The following is a 21197-nucleotide window of genomic DNA, read 5'->3' on the forward strand; positions in this document are numbered from 1 at the left end:
CTGGTGGCTGGATTTTTCTTCTCGCAATAAACACTCCCTGGCGGCCTCTCAGCGCTCCTGCCTCTCCAGCGTTGGGACAGGCTGGTATGCAGGCTCCAATGAGTCAACAGACCAGCCATCGGAGCCCAAACTCTGCCCGAGGCAGCCCCGCGACCAGTCATTGACCCCAGGCCAATGCTGCCCAGGAGCCAAGCCGGCGCAGCTCTGCTCTGCCCTCCAGTGGAGCCCTTGCGCCTTCCCTTCAAACCGAGTTGTAAAACCCGCCTTTCCCTTCTCGGACTGGCCACTAGGCGGCGCCAAGGGTGTGGGTTTTTTTTTTTTTTTTGGTATAAACAAGGAAAACCTGCATACTAATTTCCTACCATACCCGGCTGACCCTTTTCTACTTTTAATTCACTGAGTCCCTGGTGAGACTTGTTTGTTTGTTTAGCCACATCACAGCATGTGGGATCTTTGTTCCTCGACCAAGGATCAAACCTGTGCCCCCTGCAGTGGAAGCAGGGAGTCCTGAAGTCCCTGACAGACTTTCTTACCTGTTCTGTAAACCGCTCAAATTATTTTCAGCTCAAGGCATGTTACAAACTGATTTAAGGTGAGATAGGTGGCTAAGACCTCTAAGCCGGCTCATCTTTGACAGCAGGTATGTTTTCAGGCGCCAAAGGCTACCTTCTTCAGACTCAGAGATGCCCCCTTGATCCATGGAGTGCCTAGTGGGGCTGACCCCGCCTCTGTGGCCAACACGGGACCTGATCTGGCCAATCCAAACAGCCCACCCTCCTTCTGGCCACTGTGATTGGCTCAGGGGTGTGCTCAGGCCCTAAGAGAAAGGAGGCTCCACCCACTTTCCCTGGAACCCTAATTTTTAAAAGAAGATCCTTCCTTCCCACTGTCACTTCTGAGCTAGCAAGTCAGCTGAAAGCTACGGGGCTGCCTACTGCCAAGAGGAGAGGAGCTGCCGGAGAAGGAGAGCAGGGCAGAGAGAGAAAGGAGAAAGTAAAGCTGGGAGCACGGGTCTGAGAGGGATCTGAAGACAGCCTTTGGGCTGCTGGATCCAGCTGGACCTGAAGCTGGAAACCGCAGACTTTTCTATTAAGTTTGGCCCTGTGCTCCGACCTCTGCAGCAGTAAGTGCACTCAGTAACAGTGACACTGGAATGTGCAGAGAGCAGATGCCAAGATAAGGAACTGGCCGATCGCCCTGGGGACAGGGTGGTGAGGGTGAGCCTGTCCTTGGCTCAGAAACCACTGCTCTTCGATATGACCCTGGATGAAGTGTCTGCCTGGATCAGGGCTCTGGCGGGCCTGGTCAGGAATGTCTGAGTGTGGCTCATCAGCAAAGACCCTAAAAGAATCCCTATACCCCGGTTTGCTGTCTCGAGTAGTGGCCTTGCCAAGAGAGGCGCTTTTAGCCTGGAGCCCGCAATCCAAGGTGGATGAAAGTCAGATAGCTCACACCCTGCAGGGTCAAGCAGCAGATCTTCTGCCCCAGATGACCCCAGGTGACGAATCAAAGGCAAGGATGTCAGAAGGAGAGCAAGAGCTGTGGGAGTGGGAGGACACCCCCTTGTCTGACAAAGGGGGATCCCCCACCCTATCCTAAAGTCTTTGGGGGTGCAGCCTGGGGCCAGGTGGAGCTGTCTGTCCTGCCCCAGGGGATCCAACCGCCCTTGGCTGGCACAGTGGCTAGCCCTAAAAGGCTGCTGCCAAGACAGAAACCCCCAAGCGAGTCTCGATACATCACCATAGAAACGAACCCCTAAAGCCTGCCTGCCTGGCAGCACCGGCATTACAGAGGTCCACACCAGCAGGGCGCCTGGCTCCCGCGTGGCCTCAGAGGACCCTGGCTCAGGGCAGCGGATGCCGCGGGCAAGCCTGACCCGACTGGCTATTCCCATGGGCCAGGGGCCCAGCTCTTCCTGCCCAGGGGCGTGGGGCGGACTGCGGGCCTCTGGACTGTTCCCTTTCTACATATAGAAGCTTCACGCATGTGCATGCATGTGCAGGTGTGTGCATGTGCAAGTGTGTCTGTGTGTGCACAAGGCACAGGGTGGGCCAGGAGGGGTCCTTCTGCAGAACCGACCCCCACCCACTCCAGGGGCGGCCACGTGCCTCAGACCCAGTCAGCCAGAATGCTGGGCCTTCCCCTGACTAGCTCAGGGCGGGCAGGGACCCAGCCAGGCCCAGGAGACTCAGTCCTGGACTTCAACCTGCAAAGAGGGAAAGCAGTGCCTCTGCTACGACTGCTAACCTGGCCGGCCCGAAAGTGAAGAAAAGAAACTCAGGCCACATGGCTATGTGGCTCTGAGACCAGCCGCACGGTCACTACAGGCCTGCCACAGGACTGTGTGGGTCAACCGGGTGCCTCCAAGGGTGGGTCTAGGTCCCCGGGACCAGGGGGGCAGTGCTGCTCCGGGATGGGTGGGACTCGGGAGTCACATGGACTCCACAGCTGTGACCCAACCCTCCACCATGGGGCTGCTGGGACGACAGAGAAAGATGACCCCCCCGCCGCACCTACCTGGGTGGGCTTGCCGAACCACTTCCAGAGCTGCCGGGCGGGCAGGAAAGCGGCGATCTTGGGCCGGTTCTCCACAGACGGCAGGCGCTGCCTCTTGGCCAGCTCCTTGGTGGTGGGGAGGTGGACACCCTCTCTCTTCTTGGGCCGGCTCTTGGCCCCGGCCTGGGCCTTGGGCGGCAGAGGTGGCGTGGGCTGCGGAGGGGGAGCCTGGGCCGCAGGCGCCGGCGCCTTCTTGCCGGGGGAGTGGGCTGAGGAGCGGGCCTTGCCTGCCTGCTTGGGCGCCTTGCTGGGGAGGGCTGGCGGGGCGGAGGGACCAGCCGTGGGGGCGGGGGCGGCCTCATCATCCGAGCTGCAGGAGGAGTCGTCTGTAGTGGAGGAGGAGGAGGAGGATGAGGAGGAGGACGAAGATGAGGAGGAGGAGGACGAAGATGAGGAGGAGGAGGAGGAAGATGAAGACGAGGACGAGGAGGACGAGGAGGAGGAGGAGGATGAGGACGAGGAGGAAGACGAGGACGAGGACGACGAGGAGGAGGAAGAGGACGAGGCCCTGGAGCTGGAGGCGCTGCAGGTCCGGCCGCCGCCGCCCTGGCCGTCCTCCTCGCCCTCTGTCTCGGAGCTGCTGCTGCTGCTGTCGCTGCTGCTGCCGCCGCTGCTGCTGCCGCTCTCCGACTCCTCAGCCCCGTCCTGCTCGGCCTGGCCCTTGTCCGGGCTCTTGGGGGTCCCAGAGTCCTCGAATGCAAGCCCGACCGCAGGCTCCTGGGCCAGGTCGCCATCCGCAGCCTTGGGCCGGGCGGCCTTGGGCTCGGGGCTCCCGGCTGCCGGCGCATAGCTGCCCAGGCCAAGCAGGCCCTTGGGCTCCTCCCGCAGAAGCAGGGCCTCCTTGGCCTTCTTGCTCTTGGGCGACGTCACGCCCTCGTGGTCCAGCTTGACCAGCAGCTCAGCCTCCTCCCCTGGCCTCCGGGCGCCCTTGCTGGCCGACTCCTCGGCAGCCCGGGCCTTCTTGGGCTTGGGGCGGGTGGCAGGCATGGTGATGGGCACGGTGACGAGGGGGGCGGGGGCCAGGGCCGCCGCAGGGGTTGGCAGCTCCCCGAAGGGCTCGGGAGCCGGGCAGCTGGCAAAGGTGGATGGTGCTGGGCTGGGCTGTGGGGGCGCCGGGCGAGCCTTGGGGGTCTTGGCTCGCTTGTCCACAGGTTCTGGGGGGCTCTTCTTGGAACCTGGGGTGCTGACGGGCTCCAGAACCAGTGGGGTACTGGGGACGTCATCTGTTGAGCCCCCCTCCTCCAGGACGGCAGCTCTGTCTGCAAGAGAGGAGGAGCAGCCCGGTGAGTCAGGGCTGGGGGGCCAGCGAGCCCATGTCCTTCCTGGCCCTGCAGAGCTGGGCGGAGCTGGGGGCCCTTCTCAGGTCCTCGGGATGAGCGGCTCTCACACTGCACCATCCCCACTGCCCTGGAAGCTTTGCACTGGATTCTGGAAGGACATGCCTGCCTGGACCTCGGTTCTGCCTCTGAAAGACCCACGAGCTCCTTGAGCCTGCTTCCTGTCAACGTTCCCGCACAGGCGGGTGGGGGGTCTCTGTGCAGACACTACAAGAGTGCGGCAGGGCCCGCGTGCCGGCAGGTCGGTCCCCAAAACGTACCGCTCTTGGCCTTGGTGCTGGGTTTCCGCCCGCGACCCCGAGCCTTAGCGCCGGGCTCCTCGGGTGCCGCCGCGGCCCCGTCCTTGCTCTCCCCGGCATCTTTGCTGGTCTTCCGGCTGCGGCGCTTGGCGCTCGGCACCAGGAGCGCCGGAGATGGCTCCGCACCTGCAGGGCAGGACAGACAGCGGCTCAGGCCCGGCCTCCGCCCCCCACTGCTGCTGGAGCGTCACCCGTCCATGGGCAGAGGGGTGGAGGGGAATCGGACGTTGCAGCGTGGCCTGCACCCGCTGCGTGGTCAGGCGGCAGGCCCATCTGCAGGAGCGCAGCTTGGGGGTCTGCACCTGCGTGCAATGAGGCTTCCTCGAATAAACGAGCAAGGCAGGGCTGACTGTGGTCTTAGTGGTCCATGTGGAGGATCCAACGCCCTGCAGCCCTGGCACTTCTGGGTCAGTGTCCCCGTCCTAATTCTGACTAGTCGAGGGAGCCGCGATGAGGCATCTCCCCTCCGAAGCCCGGGTTTCCTACTGGTCAAGGGGCAGGGGGATCCCAGACCACTCACACTGGATCTTGTAGTCGGGCGGCAGGAGGCGGATGTGCGAGAGGGGGATCCTCCCAGTGTCCCCGTCGTCGAACTCCACGGTAATGAGGTCCCCGTCATCTTCCAGGCCCAGCAAGCCTGTTGGAGGAGGGCAGGGTCAGGGGAGGCCCACGGGCCTGGGCCCCCTGGCAGACGCGGGGCAAAGGGGAGCAGACACCAGCCACTGAGCAGCCCCGGGCGCAGGACGCATGAGGGCAGGTGGGCAATGGAGCAGGATGTGGGCTTTGAGCCGGGCAGTCCCGGGAGCGTGGGTTCCCCCTGTCCAGCCAGGCACGTGGCCATGTCCACCTATCCAAGGCCCTCCCCAGAGTGATGAAGGAACAGCGAGCGTGGGACCACACAGCAGAGGGAGCGGGCTGGAGGACAGCAGCTGCAAGAATGTGGCCTCTCGGAAGATGACACCTGAGTGGATGAGCAGGACTCCTCCATGCTGGGCCCGCTGTGCTAACGGGAAGGAAGCCAGCTTTCACAGGGGAGCCCTGGGGTCCCCTCTCCTGAGCACTGAGCGCCTCTGCAGGCTGGGGTGCAGGGGTCACTGGGCAGACTAGGGGTCACACGGCAGCTGCAAGCTTCACGCCAGGACACTTGGCACAGCAGAGGAGAGTGGTGGGCACCACACCAACCAGGGTGACAGGGAAGTCCAAACACTGAATGGTGTCCCCCAGCCCCACTCCTAGGTGCTGGACGCGGAGACCCAAGTCCCGAAGGATGGTGCCACGGGCGGGCTGGCGGGAGGAGCCGCTGGCGCTCGTACTTGGCGCCCCCGCCGTCAGGTCCTGCCCACACACAGCTTCCAGTCCCCTTGCTGAGCATCGCCAGTGATGAAAGAACAGCCTCCAGCAAAAGACAGTAGAAGGACAGAGGTACAGACAGGAGCCCGCAGAGACGGGAAGGGGACTGCAGAAGGAAACAGAGCTGAAGAAACCGCAAATGGAAACACTATGGCCTCAGGGAAAAAAGGAATCCATGAAACAAAGAGAGATCACTAAAAACAGAAAAAAATCAAAGAATAAGAAAGAACTTTAGAAATGTTATAAACAATAGCAGACACATCAAAAATGCAACGGAATAGAAGGACCGGAAGGCAGGGGTGAGGAAATCTCCCAGAAAGTAGAAAAAAATAAAGAAAAAGATGATAATGGGCAAAAGACAGCAGGAGAGGGCCACCAGACAAGTGTGAGACCCAAGGAAAGAGGGTAAATGAGGGAGGAGACTCTCCAAGAAGAGAGACGAGAAAAATCTCCAGGAACTGGAAATCTTCCTCCAAACTAAAGTGCCCTTCCCCCAAATGCCCAACAGAACACACACACACAGACAGAGAGACACAGAAAGAGACAGAGAGAGAGAGAGAGACAGGGAGGAAAAGACGGACAGAGACACAGAGAAGAAGAAAGACAGACAGACACAGGAGAGAGAGAAAGAAACAGAGAGAGAGAGGCCACATGAGATTCCAGATCTGGGAGTAAGGGGACGGTGCCAAGTCTCCCATGACGATTTGGGAATAACTCTGGTATAGGATACCTCCGACATCAGAGTCCACATAACAATAGAATGCTGACTTCAGAAAAAGCGAGGGAAGGTGATTTCCAATGTAGAATCTATACCCATGAACTACCTCTAAAGACTGGGAGAGAACAAGCAGACTCGGACGTGTGTGTACTTGAGGAGTTTCCCTCCCACGGACCCTTTCTCTCTGGAAGCCATGAGAAAGTCCTCTGCCACAAGAAGGGAAACAGACACGAGATGCAGCACAGCAGAGAGGTGGAATTCTCAGCAGGACTGCAAGCGCAGGTCCCAGCCGCCAGCCCATGGGGCTCAGGAGGCTGGAGCCCCAGGAGAGCTGGATGGGGAGGCACAGCTCCCTTCGTCAGGGGACTCTGGCCCAGCGCTCCATCCCCATCTCCTGGGCACATACAGGTGACTTAGGCCGCCGACAGGTGGACTCCCTTTGCCCCCGGGTTTGACTTGGGACTGTAACACACGCCCAGACTCCTGGCTCCCAGATGCATTGGTTTTGCACTAGCTCAGTGTCCACCACCTGCTCATCTGCGAGTTCTGTCTGTATCCACACTCACGTCTTCTGGGCTACCGTTACCCTTTGTCTGCCCAGCTGTCAACCTCTTATTCTGTTCACACGGTCAGATTCCCTAGGGAAGCCGCCTTCCCATCTCTTCCAGTCCACAGGCAAAACCAGGAAGCTGCCTCACTCGTTAGCAAGGACGAGCGCAAGACACAGAACCCAGGTGACCAGGCCAGTTCAGTGCGACTCCATCCTGGGGCTCAGATGGGAAAGCGGCGCATTCCATGAGGACAGTCTGTTCAGAAGGTGAGGAGTCCTCGGGGTGGGGCGTGAAGCCAGCACAGCTGAGAGCATGGCTGACGGACACAGGGACCCTGAGTCCTGATGACCCCAGGGGAAAGTCCCCGCTCCAACCAACGCCAATAAAACTCAATGCTTAAGTCTGTCTGAGCTGGCCTTCAGGAACCAAATGGATCCATGCTGACACGCTGGGAAACGGGGGTGCCCTGAGGGTCTTGGGGGCGGGTCTCACCTCGGACCACCGTGCCAGGGTAGAGGCAGCGGTACTGCTGGCTCCAGTAGGCTGCGATCCTGGTCCCTTGCGGCAAGTAGCGCGTGGAGGCCGGCCTCACATCGATGATCTGGGGAGGGGAGGAATGAGCGCCAGGCTGGCCGCCCCCGCCCCGTAGCCCCGCCCCCACCGCCTCCTGCAACAGCCCAGCGGCCCCGCCCCGCCCCCGCCCCACCACGCCTCCTGCAACGGCCCAGCGGCCCCGCCCCCGGGCCCGCCCTCACCGCCTCCTGCAGCAGCTGCTCCAGACAGTAGATGTGGGGCCGGTTCCCACGCTCACCCTCCACCACCACTCGATATCTGCAAAGATGGGGCGAGGTGACGTGAGGTCCCCCCAGGCAACCCCGCCTCAGCCCACGGCCAGCTCTACCTCCTGGGCCACCAGGATGGGGTGTGCAAGCTGGGGGGTTGCTGACTTGCTGCACAAGCTTAGGACTGGTCTCCCCACTCTGGGCCCATCTCCTCGACATGACCAGGCGGGGTCACAGATGCAGGGAAGGCCAGCACGCCCTCTCCTGCTCCCTCCCACTAAGCCCTGTCCACCTGGGGGCCACCTGGGAGTCCGCCCTGCCCCCTGGCCCGCCCACAGAGTGTGCTGTTCTCCAAGCCTGCCTGAGCCCCCATCCTATGGGGGGAGCGGGGAAGCCACAGCTCAGAGAGCTGAAGCAAGGCGCCCACAGCAGCCCGGCAAGGCTCTGGGTGGGGGTCTGAGGCTCTGTGCGGGGCGACCCACCCCCACTCACATGTCTGGCGAGTGCAGGGTCTGCACATGCCCCGCATACAACAGCTTGTCGTCCATGGGGATGAGTACACGCAGGCCGTCCTTCAGCTCATCCTTGTCAATGATGCAGGAGCGAGGAGCTGAGGGCAGGTGGTGAGGTGAGGCTGGAGCAGGGGGCCGCCTGGAGACGCCCCCTGGGCCCACCTGGCCACTCCAGCACCCCTCTCTGCAGTGTGCCCACGCGCACACGCCCCCCTCCCAGTGTCTGCAAAGACCCCAGGCAGGTGGGAACGCAGGTGACGCCCATGCAAGGACCAGCGCTTTGCTGAGCCTCAGCTGGAGGCTCTGTGCCATCAGACCCCATTGCCACCCCTCAGCTGCAGTCTCCAGCCTTCCCCACGAGGAGCACTGCCTGTTCTGGCAGCAACACCCCCAAGGCTGGGCTCCCTGCCCCAACCAGCCCCCGGCCCGAGACTGCCGCTCCTTCTTTCCCTCCATTCTCCTCCAGGCCCACCCACGCTGCTTCAGACTCCTGGACCCAGTCTTCTCCTCCGTAGGACCCTGGACCCAGCCCCTCACTGCTGTCACCTCACTCAGAGAAACCCAGATCACTGGCTGGGATGGACGGAATGACGGGCCCAGGTCTCGGTCCCCGCCTGCACCCACACCCCTGCCACAGCCTGAGCATGGGTGCAATGGCTTCCCACCTCTTGACCTTGGGCATGGCCATGTGACCTGCTTTAGCCAGTGGATAAGGGGAGAAGAGCTTGAATCTGAAGGGAGGCCTCCCTCCAGAGGCCTTCCGGTCCCTCTCGAGCCTCTGACAGCAGGGCTGTCAGAGAACAAGCCCTGAGCAGCCCAGAGGCCCATGCTGGGCAGACCTGTCCCTGGTGTCAATGGACTGCTAGCTGTCCCATTATCACCAGAGCAAGCCCAGCTGAGGTCACCCTGCTGTCCTGCTGACAGCCTATTCCCAACCATCACTGAGTCTGCATGCTTGGTCGTTACACAGCGATAGCTGACAAATACACTCCCCAGTAGGTGACAAAGCTCCTCGGGGCTGGCCTGGCTCTTCTCACTGTACTCCCCCAATTTACATTCTTTAATCTCAAGCTCCAGACCCCCAGGTCCAAGTGCCTACTGGAAGTCATCGCCCTGGGATGTCCTCCAGGCACCCCAAACCCCAGCCAACAAAGCCCAGCGGTTCCCTCTGTGACCCACCTCAATGACAGCTGCCCCCACCTGCCAACACCTGTGCACAGGCCTTGCCTCCCCGCATCTGCTCACACAGCCCTCGAACACTCCATCCCGCCCATGTGCCCCGGCTCCCCCCACAGGGTCCCACCACCCCTGGACCCACTCCCTGGCCCACCCTGACTGCTGCTCACTCAGATCCCCCAGCAGTCTCCTAACTCATCTTCCTGGCCCCCACTTCCTGCCCCAGCCCTCCAGTTCCCTGTCTACACAGCAGCCAAAGAGCTTACCGTGAAACCAACCTGACCACCCTGACCTCCGTCTTACTGTTTTCAGGGCAAAGCCCAAACCCCCACCGAGGCCCTCAAGACAAGGGGTTCTGCTCTGCCTGCCCCCAGTCCAAAGCCGCTCTCCCGCCCTAACTGACCAGCCCAGAGTCACGCTGGCCTTCCTGCAGCTTACCTCGGGCACTGCTGTGCTCCCGTCCAACCTTGGGGCCTCTGCACACGCCAATCCCCCGTCACCCTGTCCCCTCTCTATGCGAGCCTGGCCTGGCCCGCTCGGGCCCTGCTGGCAGCTGCCTCCGGGGAACCCCCTGCACCCCCATACTCCAGGCCCGCGCCAACACGGCATGGTAGGCGCTCACCTGGGGTCAGCGGCCGCTCTGCCGCCCCGCCTCGGGGCAGGTGCTCGTCCTCGGAGAAGCTCGAGTCCTGGTTGGGCTCAAAGTCCTCCTCAGCGGCCATGCTCTCCATCAGCTTGCTCACGGCTCCTCCCTTGCCCCGGTTCTGAGAACAGAGCAGGACAGACCGACGGCTGAGGCCGGGCCGGACCCCGGTGTCACCATCAGGCTGCCATGCAGCGTGGCACAGAGAGCAGCAGCCAGATCCCACCTGAGCGCCAGGAGGAGGACAAGACGGGTTGAGGGAGCACCTCCAGCTGCACACAGATCTTGGGGTTGGGAGGGGCACCCAGGATCGCCCGCATTTGTCAACCGAGCGAAGCAACTCTGCCGTGCCTAGGCCCCCGGGGAGCCTCACCTCCTTCTTCACCTCCTTGGCCTTGGCCTTGGCCTTGCTCCTCTTGGCAGAGGCTGCGGAGCTGGTATGAGGGGCCCGGGCCTCGGTGGGCAGGGCAGGAACGCGGGGCGCTGGCAGCGAGGCTCCAGATCCGGCCTCCTTGCCCTTCTTCTTCTGGGGATGAAGCCAGAGAGTGGCTGTCAGAGGGCAGAGCGGGCCCAGGCCCCACATTCACCCTCCCGCCCCTGGCAAGCATTTCCGGTTTTAATCTGGCTTTATTACCACTATGCATTACTTGTTATAAAAAAAAGAATATCGACGTGCATGTAGCTGAGTTCCTCTCCAACGAGCCCACCAACCGCAGAGGTGACTAGAGGGAATGACAACAGCGTGGCGTGTCCTTTCCAGAACTTTCCCCAAGCACACACAATCATGTAAACTCACAGGCTACGCAAACGCATTTGTGCACACACAGTACTTTTTTTTCCTTAAACACGGATGGGAATTTACCGAAAATTCCGCTGTGCAGCCTCCCTCCCCCCACCCTCTGCCAAGTGTATCTGGCAGACAGGGAGAAGAGGCCTCCCTTTTTATTGTGACCAGCCGACCGAGGTGCCTTGGCATGGAGACCTGAAATTCATCTGGCTGCCCGCCTGCTTTTTCCCTCTGCTGAATGAGGCCAAGAATGACGACAGCGTCGCTCGGCGAGGCGGGCACATTCCTGGCAGGAGCGTGCAGAACCGTGCCCCCACTGCCCAGGGCACTTCTGGGGACCAGCGGTTACCTTCCTCTTGCCCCAGCAGTGGGGGACACCGAGCTCAAAGCCCCCAGGGTGGATCCGGGATGCTCCCTCCACTGGAAAGTGGGCCAGTGCACGGGGACCGTGCGAAGCTCCACTTATCAGAGCAAAGGAGTGGCAACAACCTAGATGTCCAGCAACCTGGAGTGTCCACAGACACAGTTACAAGCTTCTATCCCAGGGGCCAAGGCCCTGTGCCAAGGAAGAGGTGACAGCATGGGAGATGCACGTGATGATATTCGGGGCAGGCAGCAGGCTCAGGCCACAGAGGTGACGGGAGCAAGGGCAGGGGTCACTTGGTGCATTTTAGAAGAGACGTGCCTGATACCAATGACCGAGTCACGGGCCAGGGGAGATGGAAATTAAGACAGAGAAAAAAAGAAGACTGGGCAAATGTTACCGAGACAGCAGTAGAAGTCACAGCTTCCACAAGAGACGAGTGAAATTCAAAGCCAACAGCGTTAAAAGGAACAAAGTGGGGAATGTTACTAGGATAAATGCGTTCGTTTTAATCTCTATTTAGGGGGAGAAGTATATATATACAGCTTTATATATACTGAAGCAACTTGGCGTGTGCGCACACACAGACACACACACAATGTTTTCTTATTTCTGATGTGTCTTGTAATCCTCTTCCCATTTCTGAAATCAGAAGGCATCTTGGGGGTGGAAGGACAGTGTTTCATGTGGTCGTGTCTCCTTTTCCACCTGACTTCTATTATTAAATAGACAGCCTGTCTTATGGGGCATGTCTTTGCAGTTGCATCTTCAGGAAGAAAGGGAAATTGACAGCAAAAAAAAAAAGTTACCGCTGCGTGGAATTTAATTTTCTTCCTTTTCTTTATCATCCAATTACTGTTACAATCAGATAAAACTGGTAACTTTCTTTCCCACTAACCAGAAAGCCCATATCTAAGAAACATTTCTTCTTTTAAAAAAAGAAAAGAATTCCGAAGGTGACGAGTTCTGTACACAGAGCAGAGATGTTTGTTGCTGGGATGATTGCCATGGCAAACACCACCATCAACCAGATCACCGATGGCCAGCGTGGCTGTTGGCAGGAGATACTGAAAACCACAGGATGGCCAGATGGTGGGATGCTATTCCTTCACTTAGAGAGTGACTTTAAACAAGAAAGAAAGAAAAGTAAGCTAAAAAGTTGATGGCATGTGGGAATGCACAAGATCTAACTCCAAATCTAGAAAGCAGAATACAAAAGTGCACCTCACCAAACGGTGAACTGTTTGGCCCCAGAGCGGTTTCCTTCGTGTCTGACGCCCTAGACAGTTAATCTGTTCCGTTCCACCTCTGACTGTATCGTCAGGAGGCTGGGATCAGGTGAGCCCCTGGCCCTCTCCTAAGGGAAGCTGCCTTTTTGGGAAAGGCTCAGAGAGGCTGGGAGCCCTGTGGTTAGGGGCTCAGGCACTAGGCCTCCAGTGTAAGCTCAGCTCTGATGATCGTTAGCTGCTGGGCTGACTGGGATGGTTCCGGGGCTACCTGTGAGGTACAGTTTTTAAGACTTCCTTATATGGCTTGTAAAACCCTCCTTACATGGCCTGTGATGTCAAAAGCAGTATGTACTTGGTCTCTCCCCGCCCCCTGCTGTGTTCCTGATACAGCGCTCCTACAGCGCCCTGGCATTTCCGGGGTCACAGGCACATCTTCTGTTCTAAGAAGGGGACATGTGATGAGCCCGTGGATGGCCTTAGGATGGGGCCTGGTCTGCAGAAAGACCAGCCACGACCCAAACTTGAAACTTCGGCCTCATCCCCGTTCTTGGGAGAGGAGCAAGGGGCTGGATGGAGCCTGAGTGACTGCTCTCCATCGTGCCTCCGTGATGAAGCGACCACGAAAACCCCTTAGCGCTGGGGCTCCGACCACGAGAGGGCTGGTCCACACACTGAGGAGTGCCGGAGGGGGCATGGGGCTCGACGCCCCTTCACACACACCCTGCCCCGCACGTCTCCTCCACCTGGCTGCTCCCAAGCTGCATCTTTTACGATAAACTGGACCAGTAAATCAAGGGTCTTCCCAAGTTGTCATTTTGGGGAATTATTGACCTGAGTGGGGGGCGGGGGTGGAGTCATGAAAATCCTTGATTTACAGCCAGCTGGGCAAAGAGCACAACTGACCACCTGGGACTTGTGCCCAGCCTCGGGGGTGAGGGCTCCACCTGTGGGGTCTGTGCCAGCTCAGGGGAGTTGGAGTCAGAGTGTTTCAGCAGAAGACATAAGCGTCCCCCCACCAGCACATGCAGCATCCATGGTAGAGCGATTAGGACATGCCGGGCCCCCACCGCGGATCCCCCAGTACGGTCATCATCATGCATTATTCCAGCATCTTCTCTCCAGAAAAACCCGAGGTGGCTTCGGCCGTGAGGGGTCACGAATAAGGGGTCCCTGCAGATGCCACCCAAACGCAGCCCCTTCCCCTACCAGCCGACGCCGAGTTCCGTCTCTTTGGGTGGCTTTCTCGAGAATGACACTGTGGTGTGGGGGACGCAGGGCAGAGGGGCCTGAGCCAGAGACCCATGTTGTGAGCTGGCTGTACGGTATGAGTGCAGCTGGAAAGGCAGCAGGCCCCATCAATACAGACTTCTCACAGAGTTCTCAAAAGGGAGGTGTTCCCTCGGGTGGGGAAAAAAAAAATCCCAGCTCTATTTTCACTAACTTCTCCAGAAATGAGGTTTTCCTTTGGGGTGAGCCTTTGCCACTGACAGCAGTCACTGCCCTGGAGCATGCGACAGTTCCCATAGAGGCCTTGGAACACCGCCTGAGACCACGCTTCACACGACGGCACTTACTGGCCCAGCTGCCGGGTGTCCTCACCAAAGACGCCCGTCGAGGGGCACCCAGAGGAGTGCCCACCACCAACGGAGGTCTCAGCATCGCGCTGCCCCCCGGGCGCCCGGCCTCCCCGTCCCAGGCCTACCTTCCTGGGGTCCTTCCTGTCCCTGGCGCGGCCGGCGTCCTTGCGCGGGCTGGGCAGGCCGGCCTTGGCGCAGCGGCCAGGCTTGGCGGCGGTGGGCGCGGCACTGCTGGGCGCGGGGGGCGCCGAGGCGTCATGCAGGAAGATCCGCTCGCTGCGCCGCCGCGTCCACAGGTCGTCGTCGCTGGCCTCGGGCCCCGCCTCCGGGCCCGGCTCCTTGGGGCCCCGCGACTTGCGGGCCTTACGCCCCTTCTCGGCCGCCAGCTTGGCCTTGTCGGGGCTGCTGGGGCCAGGGGTGCGCGCACCAGGCGCAGCCAGGGCTGGACCTGGCTCCCCCAGCCCCTTCTTGGGCCGCAGCAGGCCGGCGGGTGACCGCTTCCGCACCTTGACCTCGCTCTCTGAGTCGGTGTACTCGAACTCCGTGCCTGCGTGCAGGTGAGGGGGGCGGCTGTGGACGGGGCGCTCTGCGGCCCCCACTTCCCACCCTGGCCACCCCACCCCTGCTGCAGGGACGAGGCCACCCAGGGAGGCTTCCGCCGCTTCCAGGGAGGATCCTGAGGCCGAAGATCCGAAGGACTGTGGCCCACTCCCATCCCGAATCACCCCAGGCTGCCCAGACTCTGCTCCAGACCCTTTGCCCCAAAGCACTGTCTGGGAATGTGGCATCTCCTGCCTGGCCACGTGTGAGCTTCCCGGCTCTTCCTGGGCCTCCTCGAGCATCCAGGAGCCCTGGGAGGGTGAGCCGGGGAGAGCCCCACACCTGCACGGGCAGCAGCTCTAAGGGAGGTAGGCGGGAAAGTCCACACAAAATCCCCAAGCCCCAGCACGGCCTTGCCTCTCAAAACTGGGGGTCCTAGACACCCAGTCCCCTTTCAAGAGGACAGGATTCCCCAGAATCCACACAGATCTGGGGCCCAGCCCCTCCCCACAGCCAGGGGGCCACTTCCCTCTGCTGCAGGGCAGCCCCCAGCTTCCGCCCAGCTCCTGGGCTCCTTGAACGCACAACCTCTCCCCAACATCCGTTGTCCTCTGTCCTTGTAAGCCCCCCGGTCTTCGCTCCTTCTGGCCCCTCTGCCCACACCACCATCTCTCCCTGCCCTCCACCTGGATGACTGCAGCCTCCTTTCTGAGAAGACCCACTCCGCGCCCTGGGGAGTCCTCGGGCCACCCCTCCTCACCACAGGTACACGGCACACTGCAGAGGTCCCGTCTGTGTTTGTCTATCTTGGCGTGCTCCACCCCCAGAAGTAGATCCCCACTTTCTCCTGGAGCCCCCAGAGTGGTACAGCGCAAAGCTTGGCCCAGAGCTGGTGGCCAGGAGAAGACTCTAAATGGGGGTGAGTGGTGCTTCTCCCCATCAGGGCAATGAAGAGGGGCCTGCCTCCTCCAGGCAGACCCCAGGGACGAGATGTCTGTGACAGTCCTGGGCTGACCGCTCCAGCGAAGGACTTGCCCCAGGTCAGCCGAGAAGCCAGGGCTGAACCTCAGGCCTACTGACCCTTGGGCAGCCAGCAGCCTGGCCACAAAGGCTCTTGCGGGAGGCTGAGACCCATCACCCCAACAGATGCAGCCTCGGTGGCAAGGGCAGGGCCAGGGGAGGGGCCACACTCCAGGAGAAGGAACCACTTGCAAAGAATGATGATCTTATTAATTCATCTTTTGTTAACAGACTTCCTGCTGCAGGGGAGACAGCTGGGGCTTTCTTGGCTGATTAGGGTGCAGGCCATAAAACACTCTTGGTCTGTGAGCTCTGCTTCTGGGTATGAGGGACTGAGACCCCACCTGATGACAGGTCCCTTGCAGAAAGCCACCTGCAATCCAGGATGCACACAGACCGCTGCAGGCGCACCGCACAGGGAGCCGGCGCGGGCAGGGCGGCGGGCGGGACTGGACCCTCGCCTGGAGAGCAGGGGCTGGGGCCTCCTGCTCACCGCAAGATCGGGTAGGAAGATAACAGTTAAGAGCCTTTGGGGCAGCACAAGCAGTGCCGGGAACAGAGGACACGGCCTCGGCAGGCCCCGCCGTGGGGACAAGCACGAGGCCCGCGGAGACGGAAGCGTCTTGCCGCAGCCTCACTGCGGACAGGCCGGAGCAGGCAGCAGAACCCCCAGCCTTGATTCCCAACCAGCGTCCAGTGAAACGTCTCCTCCTCCCCAAAAAAACAGGCAGAAAGGAGGAAAAAGGAACAGGCCCAGAAAACAGACAAAAAATAGTAGAGAAGAGAATAAGACAAAAATAGGCTGAACGTCAGGGGATTAAGAGAGACATACAATGCGAAGAGTAACCAAAGTTGAGCTGCAGTGGCTGTATAGACAGGCCTCACTTCATTGTGAAACTGCACCTTTTACCAACTCGAGATCGGTGGCAACCCTGCGTCGAGCACGTCTGTGGGCGATCGTCTTCCAAGAGCGTTTGCTCCCTCTATGCCTCTGTGTCCCATTTTGGTAATTCTCACAAGATTTCAACTTTCTTCATTATCATTATATGATACCATGCTTGTTATATCTGTGAGCAGTGATCTTTGATGTTACTACTACAACTCACTGAAGGCTCAGAAGATGGTTGTCGATTTTTAGCAATAAAATATTTTTTAACTGAGGTAGGTGCTTTTTTTCTTAAGATATAATGCTACTGCATCTTTAGGACTATAATATGGTATAAACCAGAGAAGGCAATGGCACCCCACTCCAGTACTCTTGCCTGGAAAATCCCATGGATGGAGGAGCCTGGTAGGCTGCAGTCCATGGGGTCGCTAAGAGTCAGACACGACCGGGCGACTTCACTTTCACTTTTCACTTTCCTGCATTGCAGAAGGAAATGGCAACCCACTTCAGTGTTCTTGCCTGGAGAATCCCAGGGATGGGGGAGCCTGGTGGCTGCCGTCTATGGGGTCACATAGAGTCGGACACGACTGAAGTGACTTAGCAGCAGCAGCATGGTATAAACACAACTTTTATATGCATTGGGAAACCAAAACATTTGTGTGGCTCACTTTACTGCAATATTGGGTAAATGCAACATTGCGTTGGTCTGGAATTAAACCCACATGATCTGTGAGGTATGTCTCTACTATTATCAGACAAAATAGGTTTGAAGACAGAAATCAAGAAAGAAGAAGGACGTTTCACAATGATAAAATGATCGATCCATCAAGAAAACATAACTATAAACAGACGTAAATGCAACGCAGAAACGCACAGGCAAGATTATACACCGTGACCCCGTGAGACACAGGCCAGGCAGGCAAGGCTGCTTGGACACTCTTTACAAAATCAATATAATACACCATATTAATAGGATAAAACATTAAAACCACATGAACAGCACATCAACAGACACAGAAAAAGCAACTGACAAAATCCAGTACCCCTTTGTGATAAAACCACTCAACAAATGAGAAACAGAAGGAAACTTCCTTAACCTGACAAATGAAGAAAAAAAACCACTGTTAACATTATATTTGGGGTTCCCAGGTGGCTCAGTGGTAAAGAATCCACCTGCCAAGCAGGGGACTTGGGTTCATGGAAGAGATCCTGGGTCAGGAAGATACCCTGGAGAAGGAAGCGGGAACCCACTCCACTATTCTTGTTTGGGAAATTCCATGGTCAGAGGAGCCTGGCAGGCTACAGTCTATGGGGTCGTAAAGAGTTGGACATGACTTAGCAACTAAACAACCACATCATACTTAATAGAAAAAAGTATGAAAGCTTTCTCACAAAGATATCTATGGAGCAGGGAGGACAGGAAAAAAAAAAAACAAAGATATCTATTCTCAGCACTTCTGCTCAGTATTGAACGCAAGATCCTAGCCAGAGCAATTAGGCAAGGAAAATAAAGGGACTATACATTGGAAAGGAAAACATAAAACTACCTCTATTTGTAGATGGCATGAAACTCCAGTACTTTGGCCATCTCATGCAAAGAGTTGACTCACTGGAAAAGACTCATGCTGGGGGGGATTGGGGGCAGGAGGAGAAGGGGACAACAGAGGATGAGATGGCTGGATGGCATCACTGACTCGATGGACGTGAGTCTCAGTGAACTCCCGGATGACGGACAGGGATGGTGATGCACAGGGAGGCCTGGCGTGCTGCGGTTCATGGGGTCGCAAAGAGTCGGACACGACTGAGCGACTGCACTGAACTGAACTGATCTTATATATAGAAAATCCTAAGGAATCTACTTTAAAAAAATTATTAGAACAAATGAGTTTAGCAAGGATGTAAGATATAAGATCAATTTACAAAAATCAGTTACATTTCTATACATTAGCAGCAAGCACTGCAAAAATGAACAGAATTCCATTTACAATAGCATCCTAAAGGCCTTCCCTGGTGGCACAGTGGATAAGGATCTTTCCCATATACCAGCAATGAACAAGTGGGAATCTGAAACTTAAAAGACGGTATTACTTACACTAGCGATCCCCAAAATGAAGGAAGCTAAATTTAACAAAATATGTAAAAGATCCAAATGAGGAAAACTATTAAAAAAAAATCTGATAAAAGAAATCAAAGCTAGTCCATTGCCAACAGGAAGAACTGATACTGTCAAAGTGTCATTTCTTTCCAAATTGATCTATGGATTCAATGTAATAAACCCAGTAAGAAATGCAGCGAGTTATTTTGTAGACACCAATTCTAAAGTTTGTATATTGAGGCAAAAGGCCCACAACAGCTAACTCAACATTTAAAGATAAGAACCAAGTCAGAGGGCTGAAGGTAACTCATTTCAAGACTTACTGTGAAGGTAGAGTAATCAAGACAGGGAGATATTGGCAAAAGAATAGACAAACAGGTCAATGGGACAGCAGAGAGAGCCCAGAAAGAGACTGCCATCAAACTGTCCGGTGACGTCTGACAAAGGAGAAAAGGCAATACGATGGAAAAGACAGAATCTTCTCAACACGGTGCTGGAGCCAGTGGACAGCCACGTGCAAAAAAAAACCAGAACCTGGACGCAGACCTTACACCCTTCACGAAAGTTAATTCACGCTGGACCACAGGCCTAAACTTAGAACTGCAAAAATACAGGATTTCTAGACGATGATGTAGGAGAAAATCTAGATGGCCTTTGGTATGGCGGTAAATTTTTAGATACAAAACCAAAGGCAGGATCCATTAAAAAAAAAAAAAAAAGAACTGATAAGCTGGACTTCAGTAAAATTAAAATTTTCTGCTTTGTGAAAGGCACTGCCAAGAGAATGAAAAGATGAGACCCAGGAGAAAATGTCTGCAAAAGACACATCTGACTGTTATCTGAAATACAAAAGGAACCCTTAAAACTCAGTATTAAGATTTAAATTAAATAACCCAATTTAAGAATGGGACAAAAACCTTAACAAACACTTTACCAAAGAAGATATGCAAATAGCAAATAATAAGCATATGAAAAGATGCTCCACAGCGTATCATTAGGAAAAATGCAAATTAAAACAACGAGAACGTCCAGAATCCAAAACACTAACACCAAACGCTGGTGAGGGTGCTGAGCAGCAGCAACTCCCATTCACTGCTGGCGGGACTGCAAAACGGTGGTTAACTTCGAAAGACAGTCTGGCAGTTTCTTAAAAAACAAAGCGTGATCTTAACATATGCATATAATCTAGTGATCACACTCCTTGGTATTTACCCAAAGGAGCTGAAAACAGGTCCAGACAAAAACCTGCACACAGAAGTCTAGAGAAGCTTCAGTGAAAACTGCCAGAACCACGGTGCCACCCAGACGTCCTTTGGGGCCTTGAGCAGGTGAATGAAGAAACCAACTGTGGTCCGTCCTGACAGTGGAACGTTTCTCAGCACAGAAAGCACTGGGCCATCCAGCCCTGAACAGACGTGGTCTCTGGAGGTGGTGCGGGCCACTGGGAATGCGCTCTGGGGTGCATGAAGTCCGGGCAGCTGCGGGAGGCCAGGGGGTCGGGGTGGCAGGGTGGCAAGCAGGGCCCATTTCCCATGCTCCAGCCCCTGCCAGGAGGGCCTCATGTGTACCACCGAGGCTCAGAAAAGGGCAAAGGGAGCTGACAGCCCAAACACTAACCCCCGGTGAAGGTGAGCTGGGTCCACGCGGGGAAAGTGGCCCCGTGAGAATGGGAGTGAGCCCAGGAGACGGTCCCAAGGTGTCTGTCTGTCCCAAGAAGACAGAGATACGACTGGAGACGCAGAAAGGAGGGACGCAGGGCCAGGATACGGCTAGGCCTCCTGCCCGAGGGTTGGTGCCTGCTGCCTTTGTCTGCCCAGCCGGGCAGTGAGACGGTAAGCCGGCACCTGGTCACCCGCACTAATGACCTCCGCTGGGTTGCAACCCCAGGCCCACGAAATCTGCCCTGTCTGGGCCAACGCATCTCACTGAATAAACCAGCCCCACCTACTGCCCTAAGTGTGAAGAGCTTCCCCTTCTTCCAGACCTTCGTGCGGCCTGTTCTTGCCACGTGCGCCTCGACTTCTCCTACATCGCCTTAGCCAGCTCCCATTTTTCTCTCCTGGCTCAGCCTGGGTGTCGCCAACCTGCAGCGGTCTCCCTTACCCCTGGGCTGGGCCAGGGGCCTCCGGTGGGCTCCCACAGCCCCCAGCGTGCAGATCCGAGGCCTCTGCAGACCCCAGAGCTGCCTCTGGGCGCCTGAGGTCCTGTTTGCTGGGAGCATCGCCAGTGAAGGTCAGGGCACAGCTCTGGAGACCCCTCCCCAGGGAGTGGGAGGCCAGGGAGGCCCCCATCACCAGGGCCGTCCACCCAGGCCTGGCCCAGCCCTGGAGTTCCCGTCCTTCTCTTGAGCCCCTCCTGCAGGCCGGGCAGTGGGACCCGCCGCCACACAGCCCACCGCCGGGACTCACCCATCAGGCTCTGCCGCTCCTCCTTCTTGCGGGCCTTCTGCTTGGCCTCCAGCTGCACCACGGACAGGGATGGCCCCACAGTGGGGCTGGGCAGGGCGCTAGCAGCAAAGCGCGCCAGCAGGCCCAGCCCGCTCTCCTCCAGGCCTGGTGACAGGGCCCGCTCCCGGGCGCCCAGCCTATAGCCGCCAGCAGCCTCATCCTCCTCCGGCTCATCGTCCTCGTCCTCCTCCTCGGAGCTCTCATCTGGCGTGCAGAAAACAGGGCACGAGTCAGAGCCTTGGCCCGGGCCGGCGCCGCCCCCCGCCGCCCCCAACGCCGCCACAGCGCCAGCGAGGGGGGGCCGCGGCCCCAGCCTGGCTCCGGACTC

General features: G+C 57.8%; 1 protein-coding gene across 7 annotated transcripts in view; it reads right to left on the reverse strand.

Annotated features, from left to right (window-relative positions):
• TNRC18 (trinucleotide repeat containing 18) overlaps positions 1-21197 on the reverse strand; it is an 84232-nt gene that overhangs the window by 3179 nt on the left and 59856 nt on the right. For all 7 annotated transcript variants that reach the window (XM_027526987.1, XM_027526982.1, XM_027526983.1 and 4 more), the window contains 10 exons: positions 20831-21073; positions 14007-14428; positions 10298-10450; positions 9904-10045; positions 8086-8203; positions 7567-7642; positions 7304-7412; positions 4713-4829; positions 4154-4318; positions 2518-3815 (listed from right to left, as the gene is read on the reverse strand). In XM_027526987.1, the coding sequence (XP_027382788.1) occupies positions 2518-3815; positions 4154-4318; positions 4713-4829; positions 7304-7412; positions 7567-7642; positions 8086-8203; positions 9904-10045; positions 10298-10450; positions 14007-14428; positions 20831-21073 (2843 nt within the window). The remainder of the gene's footprint in view (positions 1-2517; positions 3816-4153; positions 4319-4712; positions 4830-7303; positions 7413-7566; positions 7643-8085; positions 8204-9903; positions 10046-10297; positions 10451-14006; positions 14429-20830; positions 21074-21197) is intronic.

The sequence above is a fragment of the Bos indicus x Bos taurus genome, chromosome 25 (assembly GCF_003369695.1).
Source record: "Bos indicus x Bos taurus breed Angus x Brahman F1 hybrid chromosome 25, Bos_hybrid_MaternalHap_v2.0, whole genome shotgun sequence".
In the NCBI taxonomy this organism is placed as follows: Eukaryota; Metazoa; Chordata; class Mammalia; order Artiodactyla; family Bovidae; genus Bos; species Bos indicus x Bos taurus.